The sequence below is a fragment of the Podarcis filfolensis genome (assembly GCF_964270895.1).
Source record: "Podarcis filfolensis genome assembly, chromosome: 10".
Taxonomy (NCBI): Eukaryota; Metazoa; Chordata; class Lepidosauria; order Squamata; family Lacertidae; genus Podarcis; species Podarcis filfolensis.
In genome coordinates, this window is record NC_139612.1 from 63,446,062 (window position 1) to 63,473,070 (window position 27,009).

At 46.7% G+C, this 27,009-nt stretch overlaps 1 protein-coding gene across 1 annotated transcript in view; it reads left to right on the forward strand.

The window, feature by feature from the left end:
* IRAG2 (inositol 1,4,5-triphosphate receptor associated 2) overlaps window positions 1–27,009 on the forward strand; it is a gene marked incomplete at its 5' end in the record, with an annotated part of 60,865 nt that overhangs the window by 24,252 nt on the left and 9,604 nt on the right. The window contains 16 exons of the mRNA XM_083574822.1: window positions 1,658–1,772; window positions 4,002–4,209; window positions 5,678–5,739; window positions 6,604–6,675; window positions 8,741–8,846; window positions 11,021–11,162; window positions 12,271–12,349; window positions 14,560–14,597; window positions 14,681–14,745; window positions 15,754–15,873; window positions 16,444–16,510; window positions 20,098–20,125; window positions 21,095–21,235; window positions 21,618–21,749; window positions 24,914–25,061; window positions 25,888–25,925. Of these exons, the coding sequence (XP_083430948.1) occupies window positions 1,658–1,772; window positions 4,002–4,209; window positions 5,678–5,739; window positions 6,604–6,675; window positions 8,741–8,846; window positions 11,021–11,162; window positions 12,271–12,349; window positions 14,560–14,597; window positions 14,681–14,745; window positions 15,754–15,873; window positions 16,444–16,510; window positions 20,098–20,125; window positions 21,095–21,235; window positions 21,618–21,749; window positions 24,914–25,061; window positions 25,888–25,925 (1,561 nt within the window). The remainder of the gene's footprint in view (window positions 1–1,657; window positions 1,773–4,001; window positions 4,210–5,677; window positions 5,740–6,603; window positions 6,676–8,740; window positions 8,847–11,020; window positions 11,163–12,270; window positions 12,350–14,559; window positions 14,598–14,680; window positions 14,746–15,753; window positions 15,874–16,443; window positions 16,511–20,097; window positions 20,126–21,094; window positions 21,236–21,617; window positions 21,750–24,913; window positions 25,062–25,887; window positions 25,926–27,009) is intronic.

Below are 27,009 nucleotides of genomic sequence, written 5' to 3' on the forward strand. Positions count from 1 at the left end.
CGTTAGAAGAAGCAGAATGCTGAGAAACTTGCACATGAGTGTTTCTGGTTTTTAATTGCAAGCCTGCAAAAATGTGGCAAACTCAACTTACTACTGGAAAAATGAGAAATTGTTCACAGTAGTGTGTGTGTGTGTGTGTGTGTGTGTGTGTGTGTGTGTTGCTGTGAGTCCCGGGGGGGGGGGGGTTCAGTCTGAATGATACCCCTGGGTCCCTACCCAAGCAGTGATCCTGTATTTGTCAGGTTAGGATCTGTAGGAGGAGGCTTGCTAAATAGGTCAAGGTAAGGACCATGGCAGAGATGCGGGTGGCACTGTGGTCTAAACCACAGAGCCTAGAATTTGCTGATTGGAAGGTCAGCAGTTCGAATCCCTGCGACGGGGTGAGCTCCCGTTGTTCTGTCCTAGCTCCTGCCCACCTAGCAGTTCAAAAGCACGTCAAGTGCAAGTAGATAAATAGGTACCACTCTGGCGGGAAGGTAAACGGCGTTTCCGTGCGCTGCTCTGGTTCACCAGAAGTGGCTTGGTCATGCTGGCCACATGACCCGGAAGCTGTCTGCAGACAAATGCTGGCTCCCTCGGCCTATAAAGCGAGATGAGCGCGCAATCCCAGAGTCGTCCGCGACTGGACCTAAGAGTCAGGGGTATCTTTACCTTTACCTAATGACCATGGCAGCTCAGTTAAGTATCCAAACCTGCACCTTCAAGGCACCAGGTTGCCTCCATGATTGAAGTGGCCCAGTGCACGTTGCTCATGTGTGACATCATGCATCACATGTGTGTGCCATCACATCCTCTGGAGGAGGATGAGTGCTCTGGCAGAGCCGGGAGCTAAAGCTGTGATGCGCTGGGCCCCCTCAACATGGAGGGAGCTGGGCTCCCTTCAAACAAACATGGAGGGAGCCAAAGACATCTCAGCCCCCTAGCTTGGTGCATCTGGTTGCCACAGAGACAATTTTTTCTCACTTCACCTGGCTGGATGCCACATCATGGAGCAATGGGTCAGCATGTCTGGCTGTTAACCAGAAGGTTGGTGGTTGGAGCCCACCCAAGAATGGCTGTAGGCAGGATTCCTGCATTGCTGGGGATTGGAATAGATGACTCTCAGGGCCCCTTCCTACTCTATGATTTTATTATCCTAGAATGGAGAACAATAGGCCAAGCAGGGCTGGGTATGTGAGAGTTGTGTGAGACAGAATTTCAGCTGAAGCTGGAGGAACAGAGACATGTCTTGCGTTGTGCTAGATTTAGGGCTCCCCGGAAACCTAATGGAGAAGCAAGATCTGTTGGGACGTTACTGCTTGATTCCCCCCCCCCCTACTTTGGAAATTGCTTGAATTCTGAAACTCTTTGCTAATCTGGCGTTTGTGCCTAAGGGATTCGACTCTGTTGAATGGGACAAATGAGTCCCTGTGTGTCATGGGCCCAATTACTTCTAAGTGGTGACATAGAAAAGATGCCTGGTAGGAGTAAGGGAGCTAGAAGAACGTGGACCTGCACAGGTGTAGGAGATGGGCAGGTGTACCCAACAATGCTTCTAGGTTTGGACTGGCCATATACCATCAAGCAGAATTTGAAGAGGAAGCAATTACATTTCTGAGCAGTGCTGCTCTAAAATCCTCTGCGTGCCCTCAAGCTCCTCTTGCCTTATATCCCTTAGGCAGCATGAACTGGAGCTGGCCAGACGGCTGAAAGAGGACACTGTGTCAGAAGGAGGCATCTTGAGATCAGCACTTCAAGAGCTAACCCAACAACTTGAGGATGCCAGCAAGCGGGTAAGTGCAGCATGTTGTGCTGCTCTTGCTTTTAAGATTTTGCATACCGGAAGATGGAAGAAGGACAACTTTGGAGGAAAAAAGCAGGATGTGGAAGACATTGTCTTGTTTGGAGCCTCAGAGAAGGAAGGCCTAAAACTAAGGCAGAGACGAAAGAGACAAATCCTATTGTTTGTTGTTTAGTCGTTTGGTCGTGTCCGACTCTTCATGACCCCATGGACCAGAGCATACCAGGCACTCCTGTCTTCCACTGCCTCCCACAGTTTGGTCAAACTCATGCTGGTAGCTTCAAGAACACTGTCCAACCATCTCGTCCTCTGTCGTCCCCTTCTCCTTGTGCCCTCCATCTTTCCCAACATCAGGGTCTTTTCCAGGGAGTCTTCTCTTCTCATGAGGTGGCCAAAGTCTTGGAGCCTCAGCTTCACGATCTGTCCTTCCAGTGAGCACTCAGGGCTGATTTCCTTCAGAATGGATAGGTTTGATCTTCTTGCAGTCCATGGGACTCTCAGGAGTCTCCTCCAGCTCCATAATTCAAAAGCATCAATTCTTTGGCGATCAGCCTTCTTGATCATCCAGCTCTCACTTCCACACATCACTACTGGGAAAACCATAGCTTTTACTATACGTACAAATCCTATTACAGAGTGGCAATTGGATTTCCATATCCTACTTTGCATGTGTGTGCAATGATTCAGCATCCCCTGTTTTGAGGTACTTATTGTGGTGTTGGTGGGACTAGAGCTACTTCCTCCTTCTCCTTTTTCTTTAAAGACAGCTGACTCTAGTGCCCCCTGAGTGCCTCTGGGAGCATAGGAAGCTGCCTTATACGGAGTCAGGCCAATGGTCTATCTAGCTCACTATTGTCTCCACTGTCTGGCATGGTCTTGCCCGAGGTTCCAGGTAGGAGTCTTATTCCCCATCCCTACCAGGATTAGACCTGGCACCTTCTGCATGCAAAGCAGATGGTCTGCAACTGAGCTATGGCCCTATTCTTAAAGGCACAGAAGCCAGAGTTCTGCTCCTTGTGCTGAGTTTAAACTTTAAAAGGTAAAAAGGTGAAGGTGAAGGATTTCCGTACACCCATGTACAGCCCACGTCTTCAGCGCCTGCATGGGCTGGGTGTCAGGAGCACCTTCTCTGACCTTCCGATCACAGGAATGTATGAACAGGCAAGGTGGTGTTTTCCTATCACTGAACTACAGTCCTTCCAATGAATCTGAATCCCATTGAAGATCGCCAACGTCTTGCCAAGTTTGGGCCCAGAGGTGAGGCGGGGGAGTTAATAATAATAATAATAATAATAATTTATTTATTTATTTATTATTTATACCCCGCCCATCTGGCTGAGTTTCCCCAGCCACTCTGGGCGGCTCCCAATCAAGCTTTAAAAACAATACAGCATTAAATATTAAAAACTTCCCCAAACAGGGCTGCCTTCAGATGTCTTTTAAAAATAGGATAGCTGCTTATTTCCTTGACATCTGATGGGAGGGCGTTCAACAGGGCAGGTGCCACTACCGAGAAGGCCCTCTGTCTGGTTCCCAGTAACCTCACTTCTCACAATGAGGGAACCGCTAGAAGGCCCTCGGCGCTGGACCTCAGCGTCCGGGCTGAACGATGGGGGTAGAGACGCTCCTTCAGGTATACAGGACCGAGACCGTTTAGGGTTTTAAAGGTCAGCACCATGCATCGCACATCACAACTTCAGTGCACATACATGTGAACTTGGAGAGCATGGGTAGGACACAACCTGGTGTTCTTTTCCCTGCTTCACACAGAATGCAGCTGCTGAGCTCGTTTTGATCTGTTGATAACGGTAACGCTTCAACATGCAGTGTTGGGGAAGAGGTCTCTTGGTGATGGAATAAGAACAAGGGTTTTATCTTCCTCTATGAAGTGCTAGAGGGCCTGACCTTTGCGGTTGCTGGCAAGGTAGCCCTTGTAGAGTGCATCCTGTGTGTTTGGGGAAAAGCAGAACCTGGGCGTTCGCTGGAACTTGCAAAATTCTGAATGCAGAGGAAGTCTAAGCTGAGAGGAAGGGTTGGTGGCTGCCTTACGCAGGAAAGAAGCGACTTGACACATACGTCTGCTCAGAGAAAACCAACAGATCCTGTGAGTGTTAAAACTATATATATATATGAAGTGGCAGATCAGGAGTTCATTGCTTCCGGAGAGAGCGAGCAAAGGCATTTCGGGTTTTGTTTGTGTGAGGCCTGCTGAGCCGTCTAGAAGGGAGTCCCTCCAAACTTTGCTGACTTGCTGTTGCTCCCGCAGGCTAAGGATCAGGAGAACGACCTTCACGCTGCCAGCCTGGAAGCAAGGTCTTTGCAAAGGGAGCTGGAAGAGAGCATCGCTGAGCAAACAAACCTCCGGAGTGTAAATATAAACTTAACACGCACTTGCCAGGTGCTGGAACTGAAAGCTAAAGAGCAGAGCAGTAAGTATCGCTTGAAGTTACTCTTTCCGTGACTTAAGGGCAGCTGGCATGTGTTCTTTGGCCTGAATGAAAATGGGAGTGTTTGCTTCACTCTGGGTTTCGTCCTAAAATACCCAATCTTACCATCAAATTTTCGTGTTTTGTTTTTCATTTTGAGCCGAGAACCATATTGCAAAATTCGGAGAAGTACAAAATTTCAGAACATCTACTCGTGCAAAGAGATGTGCTTATTAATGGGTAAAAATTATCCAGTGTCCATGCATTGGGAGTGATTTGAAGGATCCAATTGGAGCCCAATGTATTAAGAAGGCAGAACAATCTGACACTCCTTACCCAGCTGTGACCTGGAACACATCTGAGAATTCGTTCCTCAAATGCTGCTGCTTGGAAGATGCAATGTTTTTTTGATCTATCTCTTTAGATACTGTCCAAGTGTTTTTGTGCTTCAAACAACTTTTCCTCCTGCCTCCTAGGAGAACTTGGTGCAGAGTTCCTCTATTAATAATGTTAATAGAGGCATATCATTGGTGTCTATTCTGAATCTCGCTCAGAAATCAACATTTGCCTGTCCTTATGTTTTTACGTGAAAGTGGTCCCAAGGTCTGTTGTGGCTTTGCCTCAGTTTCTTTAGGACTTGCTGTTATTGTTGGTGCTATATATGTATATGAATTTCTGAATACCAAGGTCCAACTTTGGGGCAAGTACTCTTTGATGAGAGAATCCCGGCAGAGATTTAAAGTCACAAAATATGTAGCAAAGTAAAATGTGGAAATATAGACTGTTAGAACTTTAAAATATGCCTCTCCAAGTGAGTTCCAAAATTTCCCTCTCCCCACAACATAAGAAAAGACTACATGTTTGGTAAATTAAAAATTGGTTTACTTACAAACTCTTCTAAGGTCGGATTCATATGCTTTTGCATACATCAGTCAGATAAGTTGCACAGGCAGTAAAACATAACTTACTTACAAAGTGGTAAAAGTTCCTAGTTTATTGGTATAGGAAGTCAAGAGTGACGGGTGAAAGCGAAGCTCAGACCTCTTCACACGCTGAGCTTCTAAGGTAGTCTGCACAATAGGCTTGATTACCTATTTCAGGCATCCCCAACCTTCAGTCCTTCAGATGTTTTGGACTACAATTCCCATCATCCCTGACCACTGGTCATGTTATCTAGGGATCATGGGAATTGTAGGCCAAAATATCTGGAGGGCCACAGGTTGGGGATGCCCGACCTATTTCCTCCCAAGGTAAGGGAAATGACATGGCTAAGCCTGACAGCACAGCTTACTCTGTGGTATTAACCCCTTCATGCATTAATTAAACTTAAGCATGTTGGTTATATGTGGCTGGTTATCCCACCATTTGTGTACTCAATATTGGTGGACTGCTTTTATTTTGGCTAAAGAAGACAAACTATTGTATAATTTGGATAGTTTCTGATCAATCCTTGCAACGTCTTGCTTCTTAGCTGCTCTTGACTCGCTCAGGCAGAAGCATTTTGAAGGACTGTTGTGTGGAGTTCTTTGTCAGGTATTATTATTATTATTATTATTATTATTATTATTAATTACAAAGTTAGTGAACCCAAGCAGAATTGTGACAACATCTGGGGTTTGCTGGCTACCTTAAAGGTAAAGGTAAAGGGACCCCTGACCATTAGGTCCAGTCGTGACCGACCCTGGGGTTGCGGCGCTCATCTCGCTTTATTGGCCAAGGGAGCTGGTGTACAGCTTCCGGGTCATGTGGCCAGCATGACTAAGCCGCTTCTGGCGAACCATAACAGAGCACAGAAATGCCATTTACCTTCCCGCTGGAGTGGTACCTCTTTATCTACTTGCACTTTGACATGCTTTCGAACTGCTAGGTTGGCAGGAGCAGGGACTGAGCAAGGGGAGTTCACCCCGTTGCGGGGATTCGAACCACCGACCTTCTGATCAGCAAGTCCTAGGCTCTGTGGTTTAACCCATAGCACCACCCTCATCCCTCGCTGGCTACCTTACCCATCCCAATTTTACAGTGTTCTGCACTGCAAGCTTCCTTCCAAGATGTTCTGTTTGCTTGCTGTAGTGTAGGAAGTTGCCCTGCACTTAATAGGATGGTTTGTCCCTCTAGTCTTTCCCAGAAGTCTCCTCCAGCCTTACCTGGAGATGCCAGGGTTTGAACCCAGGACCTTCTGCATACAAAACAGATTCTCTGCCATTGAGCTAGGGCAGCTCCCCAGTAGGATTTGGCATTCCCCCTTTCTCTCTTGCTCCAAGCCTTAACGTGTCACCTCTAGTACTGTAATGTCAGATAGAATATAAGCCACACCTCCAAAACGATCTTGCATGTGATGTCAGGACCACTTGACCCAGGATACTAACACCCTGCTGAAAATTCTTTGAATGAAAACAGAGCTGTGCCTGTGATGATGAGAGTCCTTCGTCCAGCCCAAATGTAAACGAAGAGATAAGAACAGGGCAGAAGGTAAGACCTGGCAGCTCCTGACTCTTTAACAGAGCGTGCATGGTGTACGAGAAGTGGAACAGGAAAAAGTAGCTTCCTCTTGTTTGAAGTGCAACTTTTCCCCCTTAGAAAACCCCACAGCAGAGATGATGCAATTCATGAACGCTTAGGTACATGAGCTGGGCGATATATCAATACAGTGGTACCTCGGGTTACATACGCTTCAGGTTACAGACTCCGTTAACCCAGAAATATTGCTTCAGGTTAAGAACTTTGCTTCAGGATAAGAACATAAATTGTGCTCCAGCAGGGCGGCAGCAGCAGGAGGCCCCATTAGCTAAAGTGGTGCTTCAGGTTAAGAACAGTTTCAGGTTAAGTACGGACCTAAGGAACGAATTAAGTTCTTAACCCGAGGTACCACTGTACAGTGGTACCTCAGTTTTCGAGCATCTCGGAAGCTGAACATTTCGGAACCTGAATGGCAAAAACTCAAAAGTAATTGCTTCCATTTTTTAATGCGCCCAAGCAGTCGAATGACTTCCGCCGTGTGTTTTTCTTTTTTCTCCATTGGCCTTCCTGACCGCTCTTTGCGCCTCGGTTGTCGGACGTTTTGGAAGTCGAACGGTCTTCCGGAACAGATTATGTTTGACAACCGAGGTACCACTCTATATCGTCCAAAACCGGTTTCAAGTTCACACTGTGATAATTGTTTCATAATATTTGAGCTGGCAATGTATCACGAATCACAATGTGTGTGAGGGCTAGGCGATACCTGGTTTTCAACATCGCAATAACTCACCAGCTAAACATCTTGATAACTCTCCAGATAAGCATCGCAATAACTCACCAGCTAAACACTGCAATCTTATCAGCTGCTAAACCTCACAATATCGCCTGCTAAACACTGCAATCTTATCAGCTGCTAAACCTCACAATATCGCCTGCCAAACACTGCAATGTTACCACCAGCTAAACAGCGCAATGTGGCCCTACCCTACCACCTTCACTATTGGTGAATCCAGGGCTAGTTCCACACTAGTGCTTTTTAGTGAGTTATTTTCCCCACAATTAGCTGGAAAGGAATTTAGAATAAAGTTCTATACAGCACTTAATGTAGTGATATTCTCTGCAAAATGCCATTCCCCCATTGAGAAGATCCAAACTGGTGCTCTAGTTTTAAACTGGGCTCTTAAAACAGAGAGGTTTGGCTGGCACTTTCATTATATGCCTTTCAGCGCCAGGCGAAAACATTTCTCTTCAACCAGGCCATTGGATAATTAATATCTGCTGCCTTTTGAAATGTGTTGTGGGGTGTATTGTCCTAATCCTTATTATGTATTTTGTGGTTTTTATGTTGTATATTTATGTTATGAACTGCCCTAAGATCAACAGATGAAGGGGTGGTATATAAATTAACAACAACAACAACAACTGAACCTAAACTAAGAGCTCATTTACACATACCTTTCCCCACACACTTTCTGGGTCCACACTTTCCTGGTCTGTGTCTGAGTGGTGCTTTTTCCCCCCTTTTGCCTTATCACTTTCACCAGGAAAACCAGCTCTTTCATGCTAATGAGAACAAATGGAAATTTGGGGTTTCTTGCATTAGAGAGTGGGCTTTCATGGGGGAAGCAGCAGGGCAAAAAAGCAAATAATAATAATAATAATAATAATAATAATAATAATAATAATAAACAAACCTGCTCAGCTACAGATCGGAAAAACCTGAACCTGAGCCTAGAAAGAATGAAGGATAATGAATGTGGGTGAGCCAAAAAATTTTGAACTCAATGCTTCAAGATTTCTAGGGCTTACTTAACAAAACCATCCCCATTCCCGTGAAGGAAACGGCAAAGTTATCTTATCCTCCTCTAACAATGGGGATGTCTTTAAGCTAATGCTCCGTTTTTTAAAAGGTGGGTGGAGATGACTACAAAATTGTTCTCCTAACCCATGTGCCAAGTGCTAGATTGTTCTCTGTTGACAAAAGCTCCATCAGCTAATCGCATGGCAAGTTCCGGGTTTTGAGGCAGGGCAGTGGGAGAAAGAAGGCTTATGCCTTAACTTTTTCTTCTTCACTTAGAAAAACTGCTGCTACAAAGGATTCGGGTACCAAGAGAATCTGCTGTTTGACTTGTCCTGGTCACACGCTTCAAGGCGCCGGTGCTTGCAATATTCTCCACTACTAGGTAAGATTGAAAATATCTCCCCTTTATTCTTTGAATGATGCAGTTCAGCAGGGATAGTGCAGGCTTTTCATACCAAACACAACCTAAAGCCCTTTCTTAGCCATGAGCACCTAAAGTCCTTTCTTTTGAGAGCATCCTTTCAGGTGACAAGGAAGACTGGAAACTGGTTGCACTGTGCTCAGCAGTGAGGACTGAACTAATTTTTGCATGGCGAGTTCCCGCCTCCCCCCTCAGAAATAAAGACACAAGACACAAGAATTCGAGTTAATGGGTCAAATTAGGCCACAACTTTATTGATTACAGGAATTGAGCGGTATTGGCTTAGGCATTGGTCCTAACAACTAACCGGCTTCAGCCCGCTTGCTTGAAGACCGGTAAGGGTTAACCACCAGTAGGGGGAGTCCTGCTGAGGCACATCAACTAGGAGCTCCCCCCGAAGTTACCGCTTGGAGGTGTGCCATGGGCCCACACCTCCATAGGCTTAGGACAAGGCCCTCCCCCCTTCATCTGCATAACAATAGAACAATACCCCCACCAATGCCTAACCGCCAATACCGAGGAGTTGTGACGGATTGCTACGAGGGAGAAGAAATGGAGGCAGCGAGAGATTTTACTTTCTTGGGTTCCATGATCACTGCAGATGGTGACAGCAGCCACGAAATTAAGAGACGCCTGCTTCTTGGGAGGAAAGCAATGACCAACCTAGACAGCATCTTAAAAAGTAGAGACATCACCTTGCCAACAAAGGTCCGTATAGTAAAAGCTATGGTTTTCCCAGTAGTGATGTATGGAAGTGAGAGCTGGACCATAAAGAAGGCTGATCGTCGAAGAATTGATGCTTTTGAATTATGGTGCTGGAGGAGACTCTTGAGAGTCCCATGGACTGCAAGAAGATCAAACCTATCCATTCTTAAGGAAATCAGCCCTGAGTGCTCACTGGAAGGACAGATCATGAAGCTGAGGCTCCAATACTTTGGCCACCTCATGAGAAGAGAAGACTCCCTGGAAAAGACCCTGATGTTGGGAAAGATGGAGGGCACAAGGAGAAGGGGACGACAGAGGACGAGATGGTTGGATAGTGTCTTTGAAGCTACAAACATGAGTCTGACTAAACTGCGGGAGGCAGTGGAAGACAGAAGTGCCTGGCGTGCTCTGGTCCATGGGGTCACGAAGAGTCGGACACGACTAAACGACTAAACAACAACAACAACAAAGGCGAAAACCAAGTGGCTGGAGCCAGTCTGCCAAATGGAAAAATTCCTACCAGGCCCCTTGACGGCGACCAACCGAAGTCCATAGCAACGTCAGAGAGCCTAACCTAACGGGTGGGAGGAAAGGGAAAAAACCTGGCTGGCTGCGGCGTGGGAAAGAGGGAGACCCTCGGCTGCGCCAGACCTAAATGCAGCGAGGCCATGCCCCCCGGCCCAGCCGATTGGCTGGCCCAAGAATGACGCGTCCGAGGATTCCCTGGTATCGCGGGGGCTGCAGCCAGCCCCCGCGAGCGTGGGGAGGGGCGTGAGCCCACAACCCTACCTCCTCCTTAGCTCGGGTGTGGCTTTAGGATAAACATGTCCCACTCCCCCTTCAAAACAAAATGAAACAAAGCGTGCACCACCCAGACCTATGTTGATGAAAATAGGATACATTTAGGACCCTGTTTTGGAATGTGTCACCAGTCCAGATTGGGGGGCCCACACAGTTTTCTGGCTGAAAATCCCCACCCACCCACACCCCAATATGTAGTCTAGCCTTCAGTGAAATTCTCGTGGCCAGCTAGCTAGTTCAGCCCCACGTGTTTTGAGAGGCCTCTGAAAATTGCCAGTTAGTTAGCCTTATTCTGTGGGATTCTGGGAAAGCAAGGTTACAACTTGTGGCTCACCCCATACATTTCAGGCACAACTGACACCCATGTTGACCCATATGGCCTCACCCATGGAACCTTAGAAACTGTAGGTTGTTAAGGGTGCTGTGATTTGTAGCTCTGTGGGGGGGAGGGATACACTATAGTTCCCAGGATTCCTTTGCGGAAAGCCACCTCTTCGTTGGTGGAGGTTGTTAATCAGAGGCTGGGATGGTCATCTTGTTAGAGAAGCTGTTGCAAGTTTCCTGCATGAAGCAACATTGGATTATACAACCTCGAAGCCCTTTTATGGTTCTATGTATGCTTTTGACAGATGCATTGGCCCTTGACCCTCTCCAGCTGATCCAGAGGAGCTCTGTGACCAGGGCCTTTGAAAATCCGAGAACCCTGTCTACTTCTGGACAGAAGCATCTGAGAAATGGCTCCATCTTCGATGTGAATCTGGAGGGGCACAAGTAAGACCAGTGGCCAAGTTTTAAAAATATAGGCTCCATGGGCACTTCTTCTCTGAATGAAGCTGCCATCTTGGATGGAAGTGCCTCCAATGTCTCACTATTGCAATTGGCCAGGGAATAACCAGGGCATGAGAAGCCCAAAGGTTCACCAAGTATAATGAGCAGAGCTGGCATTGGAGGGAGGGGGTTCAAAAACTTCAGCCTGCCATCAGCCTGTCCCAACCTGCCCACTTTTTGGGGGACCAGTCCAGGGGCTGGCATGGCCTCTCGTCTTCCTCCTCCCTAAGTCTCAGTGTTGCAGTTGCAGAACTCAGCAAGGGGAGAAGGATGGAGACAAACCTAGATTTAGTTGACCCTACCTCTCATTTATGGGACGCAAGTGGCGCTGTGGGTTAAACCACAGAGCCTAGGACTTCCCGATCAGAAGGTCGGCGGTTCGAATCCCCGCGACGGGGTGAGCTCCCGTTGTTCAGTCCCTGCTCCTGCCAACCTAGCAGTTCAAAAGCACATCAAGTGCAAGTAGATAAATAGGTACCGCTCCGGCGGGAAGGTAAACGGCGTTTCCGTGCACTGTTCTGGTTCACCAGAAGTGGCTTAGTCATGCTGGCCACATGACCCGGAAGCTGTACGCCGCCTCCCTCAGCCAATAAAGCAAGATGAGTGCCGCAACCCCAGAATCGGTCACGACTGGACCTAATGGTCAGGGGTCCCTTTACCTTTACCTACCTGTCATTTGCTCTGGATCCATCCAGTTGTTGTTATCCCTGCCTCCCCCCCCCCCAATCCCAATGGGCACCAGCCACCCCTGAGAGTTGGCAGACCACATTTGTAAGCTAGTGAAATAATAATTCACATTCTGTGATTCTCCCTGAACTATACCACTGGCAGTGACACCCGGAATAAGTAGATGTCTGCCTATGTCTGGCTTGTTTTCTACTCTGGCCTACAGCCACTTCCTCAACACTCTTTCTGCATCACAGCCAGTGGGCCTGTTCACCTATGTAAATGCTGTAGATAAAAATATCCCCTGTGCAGCTTGCTTGAGGGGTAACGATGGTGAAGCGCAATGCTTTGGCTGCCTCATGCAAATGAAGCTTTCTGCCGTCAGGTGCGATGCCCAGTCTGTTGGTAACCAGACCGATGCAGAGCTTGCCTTAGCCAGAAGGATGGATGCAGAGTCTACCAAGGTGAGTCTTCCATCAAGTTTTCCATCAGTTTTGAGTGACAGCACAGCTTCTCTGGGAGAAAACTGGATAGTTTAAATCCAGTGAGTGATGGTGCTCTGGGGGGCTACAGTTTGTCATGTGGGGAGAGAGCTTGAGGGGGGTGTGCTGTGGCCGAATGGCTCCATGGTTTATTCCCCACCCCCACCCCCATGGTGGAGAAGCTTTGTGGGTTCGTATTAAACTCTCTGAAATACCTGTATCCTGGTTCTTCTGGGAACAGTTCTGCAAGACAATGCACTGTTGAAAGATGTGCTTAACTTTCATTCAGGGCATGAGCTAAGGAAATACCAGATCCACATTAAGTGTAACGCGATGTGCTTTTTTTCAAAGGGGTGAGGATTAAAAATCCTAACCCCTTTAAGGTTGTGTGTGCACAATGCATTTAAAGCGCATCCACCCTCCAAAGAGTCCTGGGAGCTGTAGTTTGGTCAGGGTGCTAGGAATCGTAGCTCCGCAGGGGTTAAACTTGCAAACCGGACCTGTGATCCTCCGATGAAGGGCTATGAGCAACATCTGAGCTATGAGCAGCAGAAGTAATTAGATTATAATGTTGTGGTTGTGATGTAATAGATAGAAGGTAAGGTGCGGCAGGAGGGGAGAAACAACTGCATGGGAAACGATAAAAATGAGAGAAAAGATGAAATTGAGTTTTGATTGCATATGTTAAAAATGTTGAAACGTAATAAAACATAATGGGAAGAAAGAGTGGGTTTTCCCAGGGAAAACAGTGGGACAAGCGGGAGTCTGGATGAGCCCAAAGTTATACAAACGCTATCAAACTAAATAATAAGTGGCCTCTTGAATTCTTTTGGCCCTGAACCTTGTATGAATTTACGACTCAATCTAGCTGGGGCCAGTGGGGGAACTGCCCCCTATAGGGAAGGGGAGGAGCCCGTAAACACATCCAAAATAAATAGTGACAGTCTGAAAGATGCTGGATTGAACTTATGTGGTCTCTAGCTGTTATGATAAAAATAACTGGGATTAAAATTGTTTAAGTCATAAAATTTAAAAAGTTGATTGGAAAATAAGGTGTTAGTTAAAAGGAATGTTAAGAGATTAGGATTTGCTGGATTAACAATTCGAACTAGAAAACAAGAAGGGGAGGTATGAGGAAGTCAAAGAAACATGTTATTGAAAAACTGTTACTGAAATTGATTTGTTTTTAATATTTTTCTTTTTCTTTTCTTTTTGTGTTTGTATAAAATTGGAAAATTCAATAAATATTTATAAAAAAACAACAACAAAATAAATAGTGACGGTCTGGGATTGGATTTTTAAAATGCCAATCACAACCCATCAAGTTTAGAAGGGAAACGCTGAGGTCTTCATGTTTGTTTGCCTTTAATGGCTTTCCTGGGGCTCTCATGGTTACTCAAGGTAACTGGATGGTGAGCTGAAGAGGTCTGTGGTTTATTTTTGTAGCCTTTTCTTGCAGCTGTAGGAAACAGCTGCCGCTGCAATGGCTGGGAACAAACCAGCATGCTTTCCTCCAAAGCAAAGAAAATGCAAATCCAGATCGTGTAATAGCTAAAGATTTGCATGTCAGTATGTTTATCCAGTTAGGTATTTCTCTCTAATACTCAACCAGCCTTACTTCTTGTTTGAAATGCTTCTGGGATTTGATCCAGGCAGCATGGTGTTAACGGCGGGGAGTGTCCTCTTCCTGCTTTGAGTATATATGTTAAACATATATGTTAGAATTCCTGCTCCATGATTGCAGTCATGGGATTTTTGTCTATCACATGATGGTGTATGTTTTGACTCCACAAAGTGGGAAGTGACAGAGACAGGATGTTTGTGTTACTGTGTTCCGTGATGTGGGACTATTGTCCTTTGTTTTTTCTCTTTTCTGTCTGATGCTAGAGAGAGAGGGAGCCATGTTGCAGTGCTCCGTGTGTGTTTATATGTAAATAAAGTAGATTAGCCAAAATGCTGAGTTGCTGAGGTCTTGCAAGCTCCGCAAACTTTGTGGATCCCTAAGTGTGCCGGTGTCGGTTGGCATCGGTCGCTGTGATGTTCGGGCAGAAGAAAGCTTTTGAAGCTCCCGAACGAAAGACCAGGAGGGAGAGGACATGCCAGTTGGGCATGTGTCTCTGCCAGGGTCCTACTCGAGTGTAGGACAAGCTCCTAACAGTTTTCATCTCTTTATCTCTCCCCACCCATCCCAGGAGAGCGATGCTGGACCATTGACAGATGCCCCATCTAGGTGAGAATGCGTGCATGCATTTCATAGTCCACTTCCATTCTGATGTTGAACCATGCACTCAAATTGGGCCCTTGTTCTTTTAGCAGCGAACAAAGTCCACCCCAGGTGATTTCTTCCTCCACTTCAGAATGCACTAATGGAACACATGGTAAGCAACAACCAGGATCTTGCTACTGCCAAATGTATGAATTACTTTTGTGGGTGGTTGGGGTTTTCACATCTGCCAGGAAGGAAATACTATGGAGGAGATGAGGAACCTGTGACCCACCCAAACATTGCCGGGCTCCAGTGCCCAACATCCCTGGCTATGCTGACTAGAGCCGGTGGGAGTCAAAAGTCCAACAACCTCTGAAAGACCGCAGGCTCCCTGTTCCTACAGCTGTGGTCTAAACCACTGAGCCTCATGGGCTTGCTGATTAGAAGGTCGGCGGTTCGAATCCCTGCAAAGGAGTGAGCTCCCGTTGCTCTGTCCCAGCTCCTGCCAACCTAGCAGTTCGAAAGCACGCCAGTGCGAGTAGATAAATAGGTACCGCTGTGGTGGGAAGGTAAACGGCGTTTCCTTGCATTCTGGCTTCCGTCATGGTGTTCCATTGCACCAGTAGCGGTTTAGTCATGCTGGCCACATGACCAGGAAAGCTGCCTGTGGACAAACGCTGGCTCCCTCGGCCTGAAAGCAAAATGAGTGCCACAGCCCCATAGTTGCCTTTGACTGGACTTAACCATCCAGGGGGTCCTTTATCTATAGCCTGGAGAGCTCAGTTGGCAGTCTCTCAAGCCTTCTAATCTGTGGGCAAATGCAGACAGCCTGTCTTAGTTGGAAATCTTGTGCCCGACGGCACCACTGTTAGGAGGTCTGCTGCGCCACAGCTTGGAGGCAAGGGCGCATGCCTTGCATGCACAAATCCCTGGGTGTGTTGAGTTTTTGTAAGGTCCTGGGTAGCAGGGCTGGAAATGACCTTTGCCTGACATCTTGGAGAACCACATCCAGGTGCAGACTGGACACTGTAACTAGAAGGAAATTATTCTCCAGAATTGCATCCCCTTAACAGCAGGTTGTGTTTTCCTCTACTGTGAAACTGATGCAAACCTTTAGAATTCTGAGAGATGTGAGATATTGGGCATTATTTTTCGTTGCGATTCTCCCTACCCATTGCAGACTTGGACTCTACACTACTGCACGCTGTAGAGGAGACAGTCTGTGAAGTTACTTTGCTGCCAAGTGAAGAAACTGCTGCAAAGGAAGGAGCTAACAGGGAGGCTTTCAGCAAGAGCACTGGTATGGTACCTTTGGATTATTGGACTCCATCCCTTCTGCTCCAGCAAGTCCCTTGGTTTCTGTGGTAGGCAGAGAGGACTGACAGGACCCTTCTCTACCAGCCTGTTCACTTGCCTGCACGACATTCCGCTTTGCCTGTGGCTACCAGGCCAACACTTGGATACAAGGCTGTCCTAATCCTAAAATGATTTGTGCTTTTGTGACACTAGTCAAATTTGCAGAGTAAACTCAGCATCTTAAAGAGCCTTTAAATGCACCTGTTCACACCTGTACATGCCCACCTTTGCCTCAAAGCTTCCCTTTTTGCAGAAGGCAGGGAGTCACTTGTGCATAGACAAAGGATGTGCTACATTTCACATTTCAGGTAAAATTTTGATGAACTCATCTTGACCCATGCCAGTGCAAAGGTGGTATCTATGCAGCGCTGTTGTCCCACCCGAAAAATATACCAGTGGACCAATAAATGCACACACTCCTGCTTTGAGCTTCCCTGTTGAATGAGATGATCTGCTCTGATTGCATGTTTCATTTTTGTTTTTAATTATTATTTCTTCCATCCACACAATTCAGCAGGAGATCCTTCTTCATCTGAGGATCTGGCTAGCGTTGCTGTGTGTAAAACCAGGCAGAATGACAAGTGAGTTTCAGGTCCTATGGACATCATCCCACCCCCTTGGTCCCTACGTGGTCACCTTCTCTCTCAAGCCTTCATTTTGTCAAGAATCTTAGCTAGTAAAGGAGCACAGGAGGCCTTTGCAGTTCCAGTAGACAAACCTGTGAGGTTTTCCCAAAGGCAACTGGTTGGCCACTGTGAGAACAGCATGCTGCACTGAATGGGCCATGGGCCTGATCCAGCCGACTCCCATCAGATGTCAAGGAAAGAAGCAACTATTTGACTTTCAGAAGCTCTCTGAAGGCAACCCTGTATAAGGCAGTTTTGTAATATTTGATGTTTTATTGTTTTTAATATTTTGTTGGGAGTTATCCAGAGTGGCTGGGGCAACGCAGTCAAGTGGGCAGATTATTATTATTACACTGGGCAACAATTTTTTTACTTTTTGAAAGTTGTCTAGATTTCTACAATTGATTTAGGGTACTTTTGCACTGCTGAATCAGGAAATGGCATCCGTTTCTCTCCATCAGGTCAGGTTTTTGTGCTATGTTGATTTGAAAAAAATCAGATCTTGTGACAAAATCGATTACATTTTTGTGGCATTATCAGCTGATTGTTGTCAACACATATCATCCTAAATATGTTTTTAAGAGAAAAAAAATGTTTTTCCAACAACATATATTGATTACCTGATAGAAACATCGATTACTGTAAACTGAATGGTGGGCATTGATAAAGGTAAGTACACGTAAATTGCATGTTGCTTCACCATTTTTCAAACTTCAGGGCTTGAACTTCTGTTTCTTGGAACTCCTGGAATGCTCAGCGGCAGGGAGGTCTCTCTTCAGAGTCCAACAGTAGTCAGCCATCATGACTGCATCCCAGCAACCCTGATACCTGGTCTCCATCTCTTTCATGTCCTGATGGAATCTCTCCCCCTGCTCGTCACTCATTGAACCCAGGTTCTCAGGAAACTGGTCCAGATGTGAAAATAGGTAGTGCATCTTGACGCTCATGTTGCAGCCCAGGTTTCTGAAAGCAGTCAGCATGTTGTTGACAAGTTCTGCATAGTTTCTGGCCTTATTGGTGCCAAGAAAGTTCTTCACTACCAGAACAAATGCCTTCCACGCTTCCAGTTCCACTTCGTTCATTGAGTTTCCGAACTCTGGATCTCTGATGAGCTGGCGGATCTGAGGACTGTCAAAGATGCCAGCTTTCAACTTCTCCATGGTCAATCCTGGAAAAGCCTGGCACAAGTAAGTGAAGCAGTCACCATCTTTGTCCAGAGCCTTGGTGAACTGCTTGATTAAGCCGAGCTTGATGTGCAGTGGTGGGAAGAGTATTCTGTCTCTGTCCACCAGAGGGTTGTTGATGACGTTCCTTTCTTTGCAAGGCACCAATTCCTCCCACACAGGCCAGTCCTTCTTCGTGTAATGCTGAGCACGGTCCCTACTATCCCACATGCACAGAAACCATGGGTATTTGGTGAAGTCAGACTGTTGTCCCAACAAAAAGTTCACCATCTTCAGGTCAACACAAATAAACCACTTATGCTGATCATAACCAATTTTCTGCAGCACATACTTCACCGCTTCATAGTTCTCCTTCAGTGTAGTCGTGTGAGCCAGGGGTATAGAGGCAAACTGGTTGCCGTTGTGTAGCAGAACACATTTCAGTGATCACTTGCTGCTGTCAATGAACAGTCTCCAATCTTTGGGTTCGTACTGCGGCACTCCAAGCTTGAGCAGAAGCTGTGCAATATCTGCACAGTACACCAAGTCCTTCTCTTCCGAGAAAAAACGGAGGTACTCTTGATGCCTGTTGCGGAAGAAGCTGATGCGAGCACTGTCAGAGAGGAGGTTTTTTCCTTCAATCTGGATGCCAACAGTTCGTCAGAGTCCTTTGACAAGCTGAGGTCGCGAACTAGATCATTCAACTCCTTTTGGGAAAATGGATGTGGAGCATCATCTTCAAGAACCACTTCTTCTTCTTCATGTCCTTCAACACTGGAGGCACCTTCGTCACTAATGTCAGGAAGTTCTCCGAAGATAGGCACTGGAATTTCATCACAATGAGCTACAGAACGACGTGCTGATTGAAGATCAGGATACTTGAGGGTGCTCTGGTTCTTTCTGTTGATCCCAGTCACATCAACAGCGCAGAAGTAGCAGTCAGTGACATGGTTTGTCGGCTCCCTGCAAACCATGGGAATTCCAAAGTTCAGACTCCTCTTGCCATTGGTCCACCCACGTAGAGTCTCGGTGCATGCCTTGCACACCATGCGTGGCGCCCAAGCTTTATCCTGGTCACCAAGTTTAATACCAAAATAAGCATGGTAAGCAACTTTATGCTTTGCCACACCAATTTATGGAAGATTTCGAGGTTTTATGACTTCAGACTGATCCCTTTTCGACATAATCACCCAGAACTATCGGACCTGAATACTTCTTGTCATTAAAATAATCATTTCCAATCAAAACAATTATTTGACATGGCATTTTACCCCCACCAACTTCTTCTAAAATGCTCCACACAAGCGTACATGTGAACAAAAACGTAAAAAAACACACGTGGCCATAGCTCAAAAACTTGACCTGATTGAGCAAAACCAATGTGATTTTTGGATTCAGCGCATCAGATTCGTCCTAAATCATCTGAAAAAACGCAGATAACAAATTTGTTGTTGACCAGTGTTATTATTATTATTATTATTATTATTATTATTAATTATTATTATTATTATTATTACTACTACTACTACTACTACTACTACTACTACTACTACTATAGTAAAGGTAAAGGGACCCCTGACCATTAGGTCTAGTCGCGAATGATTCTGGGGTTGTGGCGCTGATCTCACTTTATTAGCCGAGGGAGCCGGCAGACAGCTTCCGGGTCATGTGGCCAGCATGACTAAGCCACTTCTGGCGAACCAGAGCAGCGCACGGAAACGCCGTTTACCTTCCCGCCGGAGTGGTACCTATTTATCTACTTGCACTTTGATGTGCTTTCAAAGTGCTAGGTTGGCAGGAGCAGGGGCCGAGCAATGGGAGCTCACCCCGTCGCAGGGATTCAAACCACCGACCTTCTGATCGCCAAGCCCTAGTCTCTGTGGTTTAACCCACAGCGCCACCCGTGTCCCACTGCTACTATATTTTATTTTAATGTTCTGATGGTCTGTCCTAACCCCATTTACCAGTGGTGGCAAAATCAGTGGCAGCAAAACTGGCGCTTTTGGGGAGACTCCTCCTCTGTTTCCTTGAAGCACTTCCTGTTTCTGGTACCAAGGACACCTTATTTAGAGCTGATTTCACCATCTCTGAAGAGTTCAGGGAGGGCAGCACTGGACTGGAGGAGGATTTCCACCCCCTCCCTGAACAGATCTGAGAAAAAATATTCAAAGTGCGCTCTTTCAGAACCCATCACCTCTCCTATAACCAAGAAACTTGCCAGAACTCAACTCTGGCACCTATCAGCTGGGCGCCATTGCCATTCTTAAGAGAATGAGGGAGGTGTTTGTGGTGGGTTCTGGCACCTTTTATTCTAGAAAAATAACACTGCCTATAACCACATGGCCTGGTGGTGTAATCATTTGTCTCTTCTGGTTTCAGTGTGTCTCCCAGTGAGAAGGAAGTGGAGGTAAGCCTTTCAAAATGTTTGCTTTTCTTCTGCCCTCTCTCCCATGCCCAGAATCAGCCTCCCTCACCTGGTGCATTCTATATATTTTGGACTACAGTTCCCATCATCCTTAATCATTGCGCTTGCTGGTTGGTCCTGCTGGGAATTGCAATCCAACATCAAGAGGGCCACCAGTTCTCTCCATCCCTGGTTTAAAGCTGTTTGGATATCTGGCATTTGTTCAGAATTGCAAGTGAATTGTTTTTGTCATCCTGCTATGTTGTGTCCATTGGATCTTCTTGTTACTGGTTTATTATATTATCTCGATGTTCAGCATAAAATGTGTGTCCACAGCATAGGCTCTTCCAATTCCAAACAGTTGTTTCTGATCTTGTGAACAGCACGCCTCTACTTTTAGGTTTATCCTTCATTACTGGTCAGTTTCACCTCTTTTTAAAGAGAAGCCGTTATCTGCTTGCTTTCCACCTGCAAGGACTAGTCCTCTACTTCTTCTCTGGCCATCACTTGTAGCTGAGTAAGATTGTCTTCCATAACATGGTTTTAACAATGAGTCCGTAAGTGACTGTGGAGGCCAGTTCTGGATCCACACGTCCTTCCACAGTGGGGACATTGGTTTCTGAGTGGGAGCTGATCACGGTGTGGATTTGCCAAGCGTGCCTTCCTCTTAGCACGTTTCTCCCTTTCGTCCTGAGTTTGAGCGTCTTCAAAGTCCATGACACCTTTGGTAAAGGCTGTTTGGTAAAGGCTGGAGCGCTCGCAGGCAAGTGTTTCCCAGTTGTCAGTGTTTATACTACATTTTTAAAGATTTGCCTTGGGAGAGTCTTTGAATCTATTTTGTTGACCACCAGCATTACGCTTTCCATTTCCCCTTGCCGGTAGCAATTAATGGGCAATCCCTTTTGATCAGGAAACTTGATTTATGTCATTGCCTGCATTGGGGTTGTGTGTATCTTTTTTCCCCTTCGCCAGGGAGAATTTCTTCGGCTGTCTCTGGGATTCAAATGTGACCTCTTCACTTTGGAGAAGAGAGTCAGGCTGGAAGAAAGGTCCCGGGATTTAGCAGAGGGAAACCTGAGGAAGGAGATTGCCAGCGCCTTGAAACTACTTGATGTAAGGATGAGCTATGTGCATCTGTTGCTCATTGTTTCCCTTAGCTTTGCTTTAAAAGGGTGAGGATGGGCATAACATTTTTAGAGTGGGGTGGGTAAATTGAGAGTGTCCACATTGCGGCTTTGTCACCTCCCAGAGCAAGCTTTAAAAACCAGTGACAGGTACTGATTGGCTAGTACCTATGAAGTCACCAACACACTTCCCTCCATTGTTTCTCTGCTCCAAGGCCATTTGCAACAGTGTGTGAGGAGCTGGCCTGAATCAGGGGCCTTCTGCATGCCCTGAGCTATGACCATTCTACCCTGCTGCTTAATCTTCTTTTATACAATGGCTGCAATGTTTACATGCCCTCTTTTTCCTTTTGAACACTGCTCCTGTTCAGTCCCTGTCCTCTCTAAGTGAAGATAACCAGGCACAGGAGATCGTCAAAAAGCTTCAGAAGAGCTTGGAGCTGCTGAACCAGTACGCCACCAGGCTTGCCAGCAAGGCAGAAATGCTGGGGGCCATTCATCAAGTAAGTGGTCCATTCCAGAAAATGTAAAAGTTGTCTCTTTCTTTTTAAAGCTGGGTTGGGGAACTTGGGTCCCTCCAGAGATTGCTGGACTCCCACTCCTGTCATCCCTCCCCATTGGCCAAGCTAGCTGGGGCTGATGGGATTTGGAGTCCAGCAATGTCTAGGGTGGGGCACAGATCCCTCAACCCTGTTGTTAGAAGGCGCAAGCTTAAAATTGGGCCATTCCTTTATTGGGTGGATGGTGTGATCTTGCTATATCTGCAGACGTTTGAAGACCTGAGGAGGAACGGTTAGACAAGGCAGGGCAGTTGTTACAGAAGAAGTGGAAGGTCCATTTGGGAGATCAGTTTTGGAATTGCGGCTTTGGGGGCAAAGAAGCAGGAGAGGAACTTGAGGGGCACCGCAGCAGAGGGTCTCGTGCCATGAAGACTGCTGTGGTTCTCATGGGAAGGAAAAGCTATGCATTGATCCTGAACAACTTTGTTGAATGCCTGATTTCTGAGTAAAATCCACAAACGGATTTGGAGTAGAACCTCGCCTTGGCTGAAACTTACCTGGGAGATTTATTTTGCCTTGTGTTACTTCATACAACTTGTGTGGACTTGGGCAGAGAGCAAAGGTCCCATCCTCTGTCAGTTTACTCTAGAAGCCCTATTTGCTGTTGCCAGTGCTCCCCCCCCCCCAAGAAAAATAGATGCTGGAACGTCCTAAGGAAAAGCGGGACATTCCAGAATCAAATCAGAAGCTGGGATGGCTTCAGTAAATCCAGGGCTGTCCCTCAAAAATAGGGACACTTGCAGGGTCTGGTCTCTGATAATGATTAAAGTCACTAAGGGCCAGATTAAACTAACCTGAAGCTAACATAAGGACTCCTGCTTGTGCATGGGGGTTTGAGGCTTCAGACCTATCCCGTGGGCAAAACCAATATTGCTCACGAATTGTCCGTCTGATCATGTTTACTATAACTACAGTGGTACCTCTGGATGCGAATGGGATCTGTTCTAGAGCCCCATTCGCATCCAGAAGTGAACGCAACCCACATCTGCGCGTGCGTGGGTTGCGATTCGCCGCTTCCACACATGCGCGTGACGTCATTTTGATCGTCTGCGCATGCGCGAGTGATGAAACCCGGAAGTAACGCACTCTGTTACTTCCGGGTCGCTGCAGCGCACAACCCGAAAATACTTATCCCAATTGCTACTTCAACCCGAGGTATGACTGTATATGGTTATGTTTACATTACTGCATGCTGTGCACCCAGCAAGCTCCCACTGCTAATTTTTGAAGCAGCATTCACATATTAGCCACAATCCATACCAACCCTGTGGTTTCTTGACAAATACTGCTGCTTGGATGCATTTTTTTTTTCAAACCAGCTTCAATCTGAAGAGGAAAGTTAAGCTGCATTCGCTTTGCACTTCAGAAGAGAGTCTGCATTAGAGACAGGTGTCACACCTGTGCAGATGACAACTTCACGAAGAGGAGTTCTTGATGTGGAGAGGGGAAAGTAAAAAAGATTGTGTGCTTGTTCGGGTGTAGACATCCTCTGATGTGAAAAAAACCATGCAAATGCAGCTTGGAATAATTGGAGAGAATAATTGGGTGCACTCTTCCCACCTTGGATCAAATCTATGCTTCCAGGTGCCATAAGAAAGCTGCAGAGATAGTGCAGGATAGTGCGCACCCCGGAAATGATCTCTTTCAGCTTCTGCCTTCTGGAAGAAAGTACAGGGTTATAAAGACTAGGACTAGCCGCCTGAGAAACAGTTTCTACCCAAATGCGATTTTGGTTTTAAAGGCAGTGTAAGGAGTCTCTATGGGAGTATATTGTATTTAAAAATGGGGTATCAGAGTTTTTAGGGGGCTAACCAGGCTGGGATAGCTGGGATAGCAGGCTTGTTGGGTTTTGAATGTTTTATGTAGATTTTCCAATTTTGTTGTTCTGTATGGAGCAATGACAATAAAGATTGTCGTAATTGTAATTAATAGTAATCATAATTAATCGTAATTGGAACAGAGCTGTTTGAACCTAGTCTACAGTTGCAGCAGGATCAAGTAAGAGAATGGACTGAACCTCTCTAGACTGCAGTTGGAAGGGGGAATTGCATTTTTAATACTCTCCTATGTAAAGCACGGACACGGGTGGCGCTGTGGGTTAAACCACAGAGCCTAGGACTTGCCAATCAAAAGGTCGGCGGTTCAAATCCCCACGACGGGGTGAGCTCCCGTTGCTCGGTCCCAGCTCCTGCCAACCTAGCAGTTGAAAAGCACGTCAAAGTGCAAGTAGATAAATAGGTACCGCTCCAGCGGGAAGGTAAACGGCATTTCTGTGCGCTGCTCTGGCTCGCCAGAAGTGGCTTAGTCATGCTGGCCACATGACCCAGAAGCTGAACTAGGCCAGGCTTCCTGGGCCAGTAAAGCGAGATGAGCGCTGCAACCCCGGAGTCGGCCACAACTGGACCTAATGGTCAGGGGTCCCTTTACCTTTTACTATGCAAAGCACACCCACCTGCTCTCTCCCTGCGCAACTAGAAAGCGAGCACAGCAGAAAGCAGGCTGCACTGGAAGCTCTAATCTGCAAGTATATTATTTTTAGGAAATCTTCGCTACAAACAGAGGATACTAGTTTTGACTCCCCCCATGGCATCTTAGGCTGCAGAATTAACTCTCTATCTTAATAGAAGCCGGGGGTGCTTGGGGGGGCGAGAATTCTCGCTCTGCTGGAACTCTTGGGTCCCCACACTCCTGTGGTGGGGGGGTTGGGGTGCGCTGAGCTGTAGCGCTGCCCTCCAAGCCTCTCTGCCGGCTCTGTGTCACAGATGACACTCAGCACACCGCCATTATCCTCTGCAGCATCCGGAAGTCGTCAACTCTCTATCTAAATAGAAGCAAATCGCTGCCTTCCATTGTGTGTGCAGATCAGATTGTACAGTCCAGTGTTTACTGGAGCCATTCTCTGGCTCGCCAGGTTGTCCTCTTCCTTTTCCCTCAACGCTTTAGGCGAGCTCAGCTCTGGAACAAATTAGCCCGGCGTCCTTCCAGATGCGTTTTTGGGGCTACACTTCCCATCGGCCTCGGTGGCTCGTTCTGCATTTGCACGCAAGGACTGCTCTGCAAATTCTCCGGCTGGTCTCCGTGTGCCCCCCTAACTTTCTGTTTCTCAGGAGAGCCGGGCCAGTAAAGCTGTAGAAGTGATGATTCAGCACGTGGAGAACTTGAAGCGTACGTACGCCAGGGAGCACGTGGAGCTGGAGGAGCTGAAGCAGGTGCTGCTCCAGAACGAAAAGTCCTTCGGCTCTCTCGGGGACCGAGGTAACAGCTGGCAAGGTCCTGACTTGGCCTCGCATTAGCTGCCACCATTTGCTCCCTTGCTTCCCCGCAACATGCAGGTGACAGCTGAGCATCTGATGCATGCTGAGCGTCTTGGACTCTCTTACTGGGGAGGCTAGTGGAGCTAATGGAGGCTGGCCCATTGGGATGAATGGACCTTCAGTCTGCCTGCCTGTCTCCTTACTGACAAGCAGTGGCCTTTCAGCTTCCTCCTCGTCTATCTCAGTGTTGTGCCTTGTAAGACTCAGCAGGGAGGAAGACGGAGACACAATTGCTATGCCTGGCATTTGCTCTGGCACCACCTGCTGTTAGTCTCCCAGCCTACTGGTCGCAGTAGGCATCAACCACAGGCATCAACCTGTGAGATGTAGTGGTTAAGGGCGGTGGACTCATAATCTGGTGAACCAGGTTCGCATCCCCGCTCCTCCACATGCAGCTGCTGGGTGACCTTGGGCTAGTCACACTTCTCTGAAGTCTCTCAGCCTCACTCACCTCACAGAGTGTTTGTTGTGGGGGAGGAAGGGAAAGGAGATTGTTAGCCACTTTGAGACTCCTTAGGGTAGTGATAAAGCAGAATATCAGATCCAAACTCTTCTTCTCCTTCTCTGCTGTGTGTGGGCTTAAGAAGACCATAAGAGCTTGCCAGATCAGGTCCATGGCCCATCTAGTCCAGCATCCTGTTCTCACAGTGGCCAACAAAATGTGAAGGCAGAGCATAGTTATTATGGCTAGTAGCCCTTGATAGCCCTGCAGACCTTTAGTTGTGCTATAGATTCATTTTCTCCCCCTACTCTTGTTGCTGTTGCAGATGAATCTTCGATTAAAAAGCTCTCTGGTTCCTTAAAGGTACAAATGTTGCCGCAGTTTTAAGCTTCTAGTTCTCTGCACACTTTGCCCCTGATACAGTGGTACCTCGGGTTACATACGCTTCAAGTTACATACGCTTCAGGTTAAGCACTCCGCTAACCCAGAAATAGTGCTTCAGGTTAAGAACTTTGCTTCAGGATGAGAACAGAAATCGGGCTCTGGCGGCGCGGCGGCAGCAGGAGACCCCATTAGCTAAAGTGGTGCTTCAGGTTAAGAACAGTTTCAGGTTAAGAACGGACCTCCGGAATGAATTAAGTACTTAACCCGAGGTACCACTGTAACCTGCTCTTTCCTATGCTGTGCTCTGCTGCAATCTTAGACTCTATTGATCTCCACTCCAATGATGTGATTTTTAAAAAAACCCTGACATGTTTTCCTTAAAGAAGGCTCTGAAGTCAAATTTGGGTGTGTAATGTCTCTTGAACTAAGTTCCTTTTTTTAATTATTCTATGCAAATAACCAAATTGTCATCCTTTGCAGAATTTGGCATTTTGACAATCTGCTTGCTTTTTATAAAGAAAATTTTACATTCTAGCTCATAGGGCTGTGATATTTTGAAAGTGTGGGCAATGTCTGGTTAAGCCTCAAGCGGGAGGGAGAATCAATACTCTGCATGGTAACTATGCTCCCTTACCACCACTGGCCAAAGCAAAATAATTGGAGTTGGTTTGTATGTGAAGCTGATGCAGGAGTAGAATGTTTTCAGCATCAGTCGTTGAAGAAACAAACTGTAGGCTATACGTTCTGATGAGATTAGCTTCTGTAGCAGAATACAACATGCTGGTCTGGAGCAAAATGGAGTTTGTTTTTCTAGTGCTGATGGTTCAAGTGGAACTCAAGAGTTGTGCAAGCAGTGGCTGCAACCCTGAAAATACAGTTTTTCAAGTTTATTGGCGGTGCATCCTGTGTTGAAAGTTTAATGAGTACCTTTAAGTAATGGGACTTTCAAGGGGGGATGAGGGAGAAATCAGTCTGGCTCACATTTTGATGCGGACTCACCAAATTTGCACTTCCTCCTTCAAAATTTTGTGTCGTTCTCCAACCAAAGAGTGCAGATAGCAGA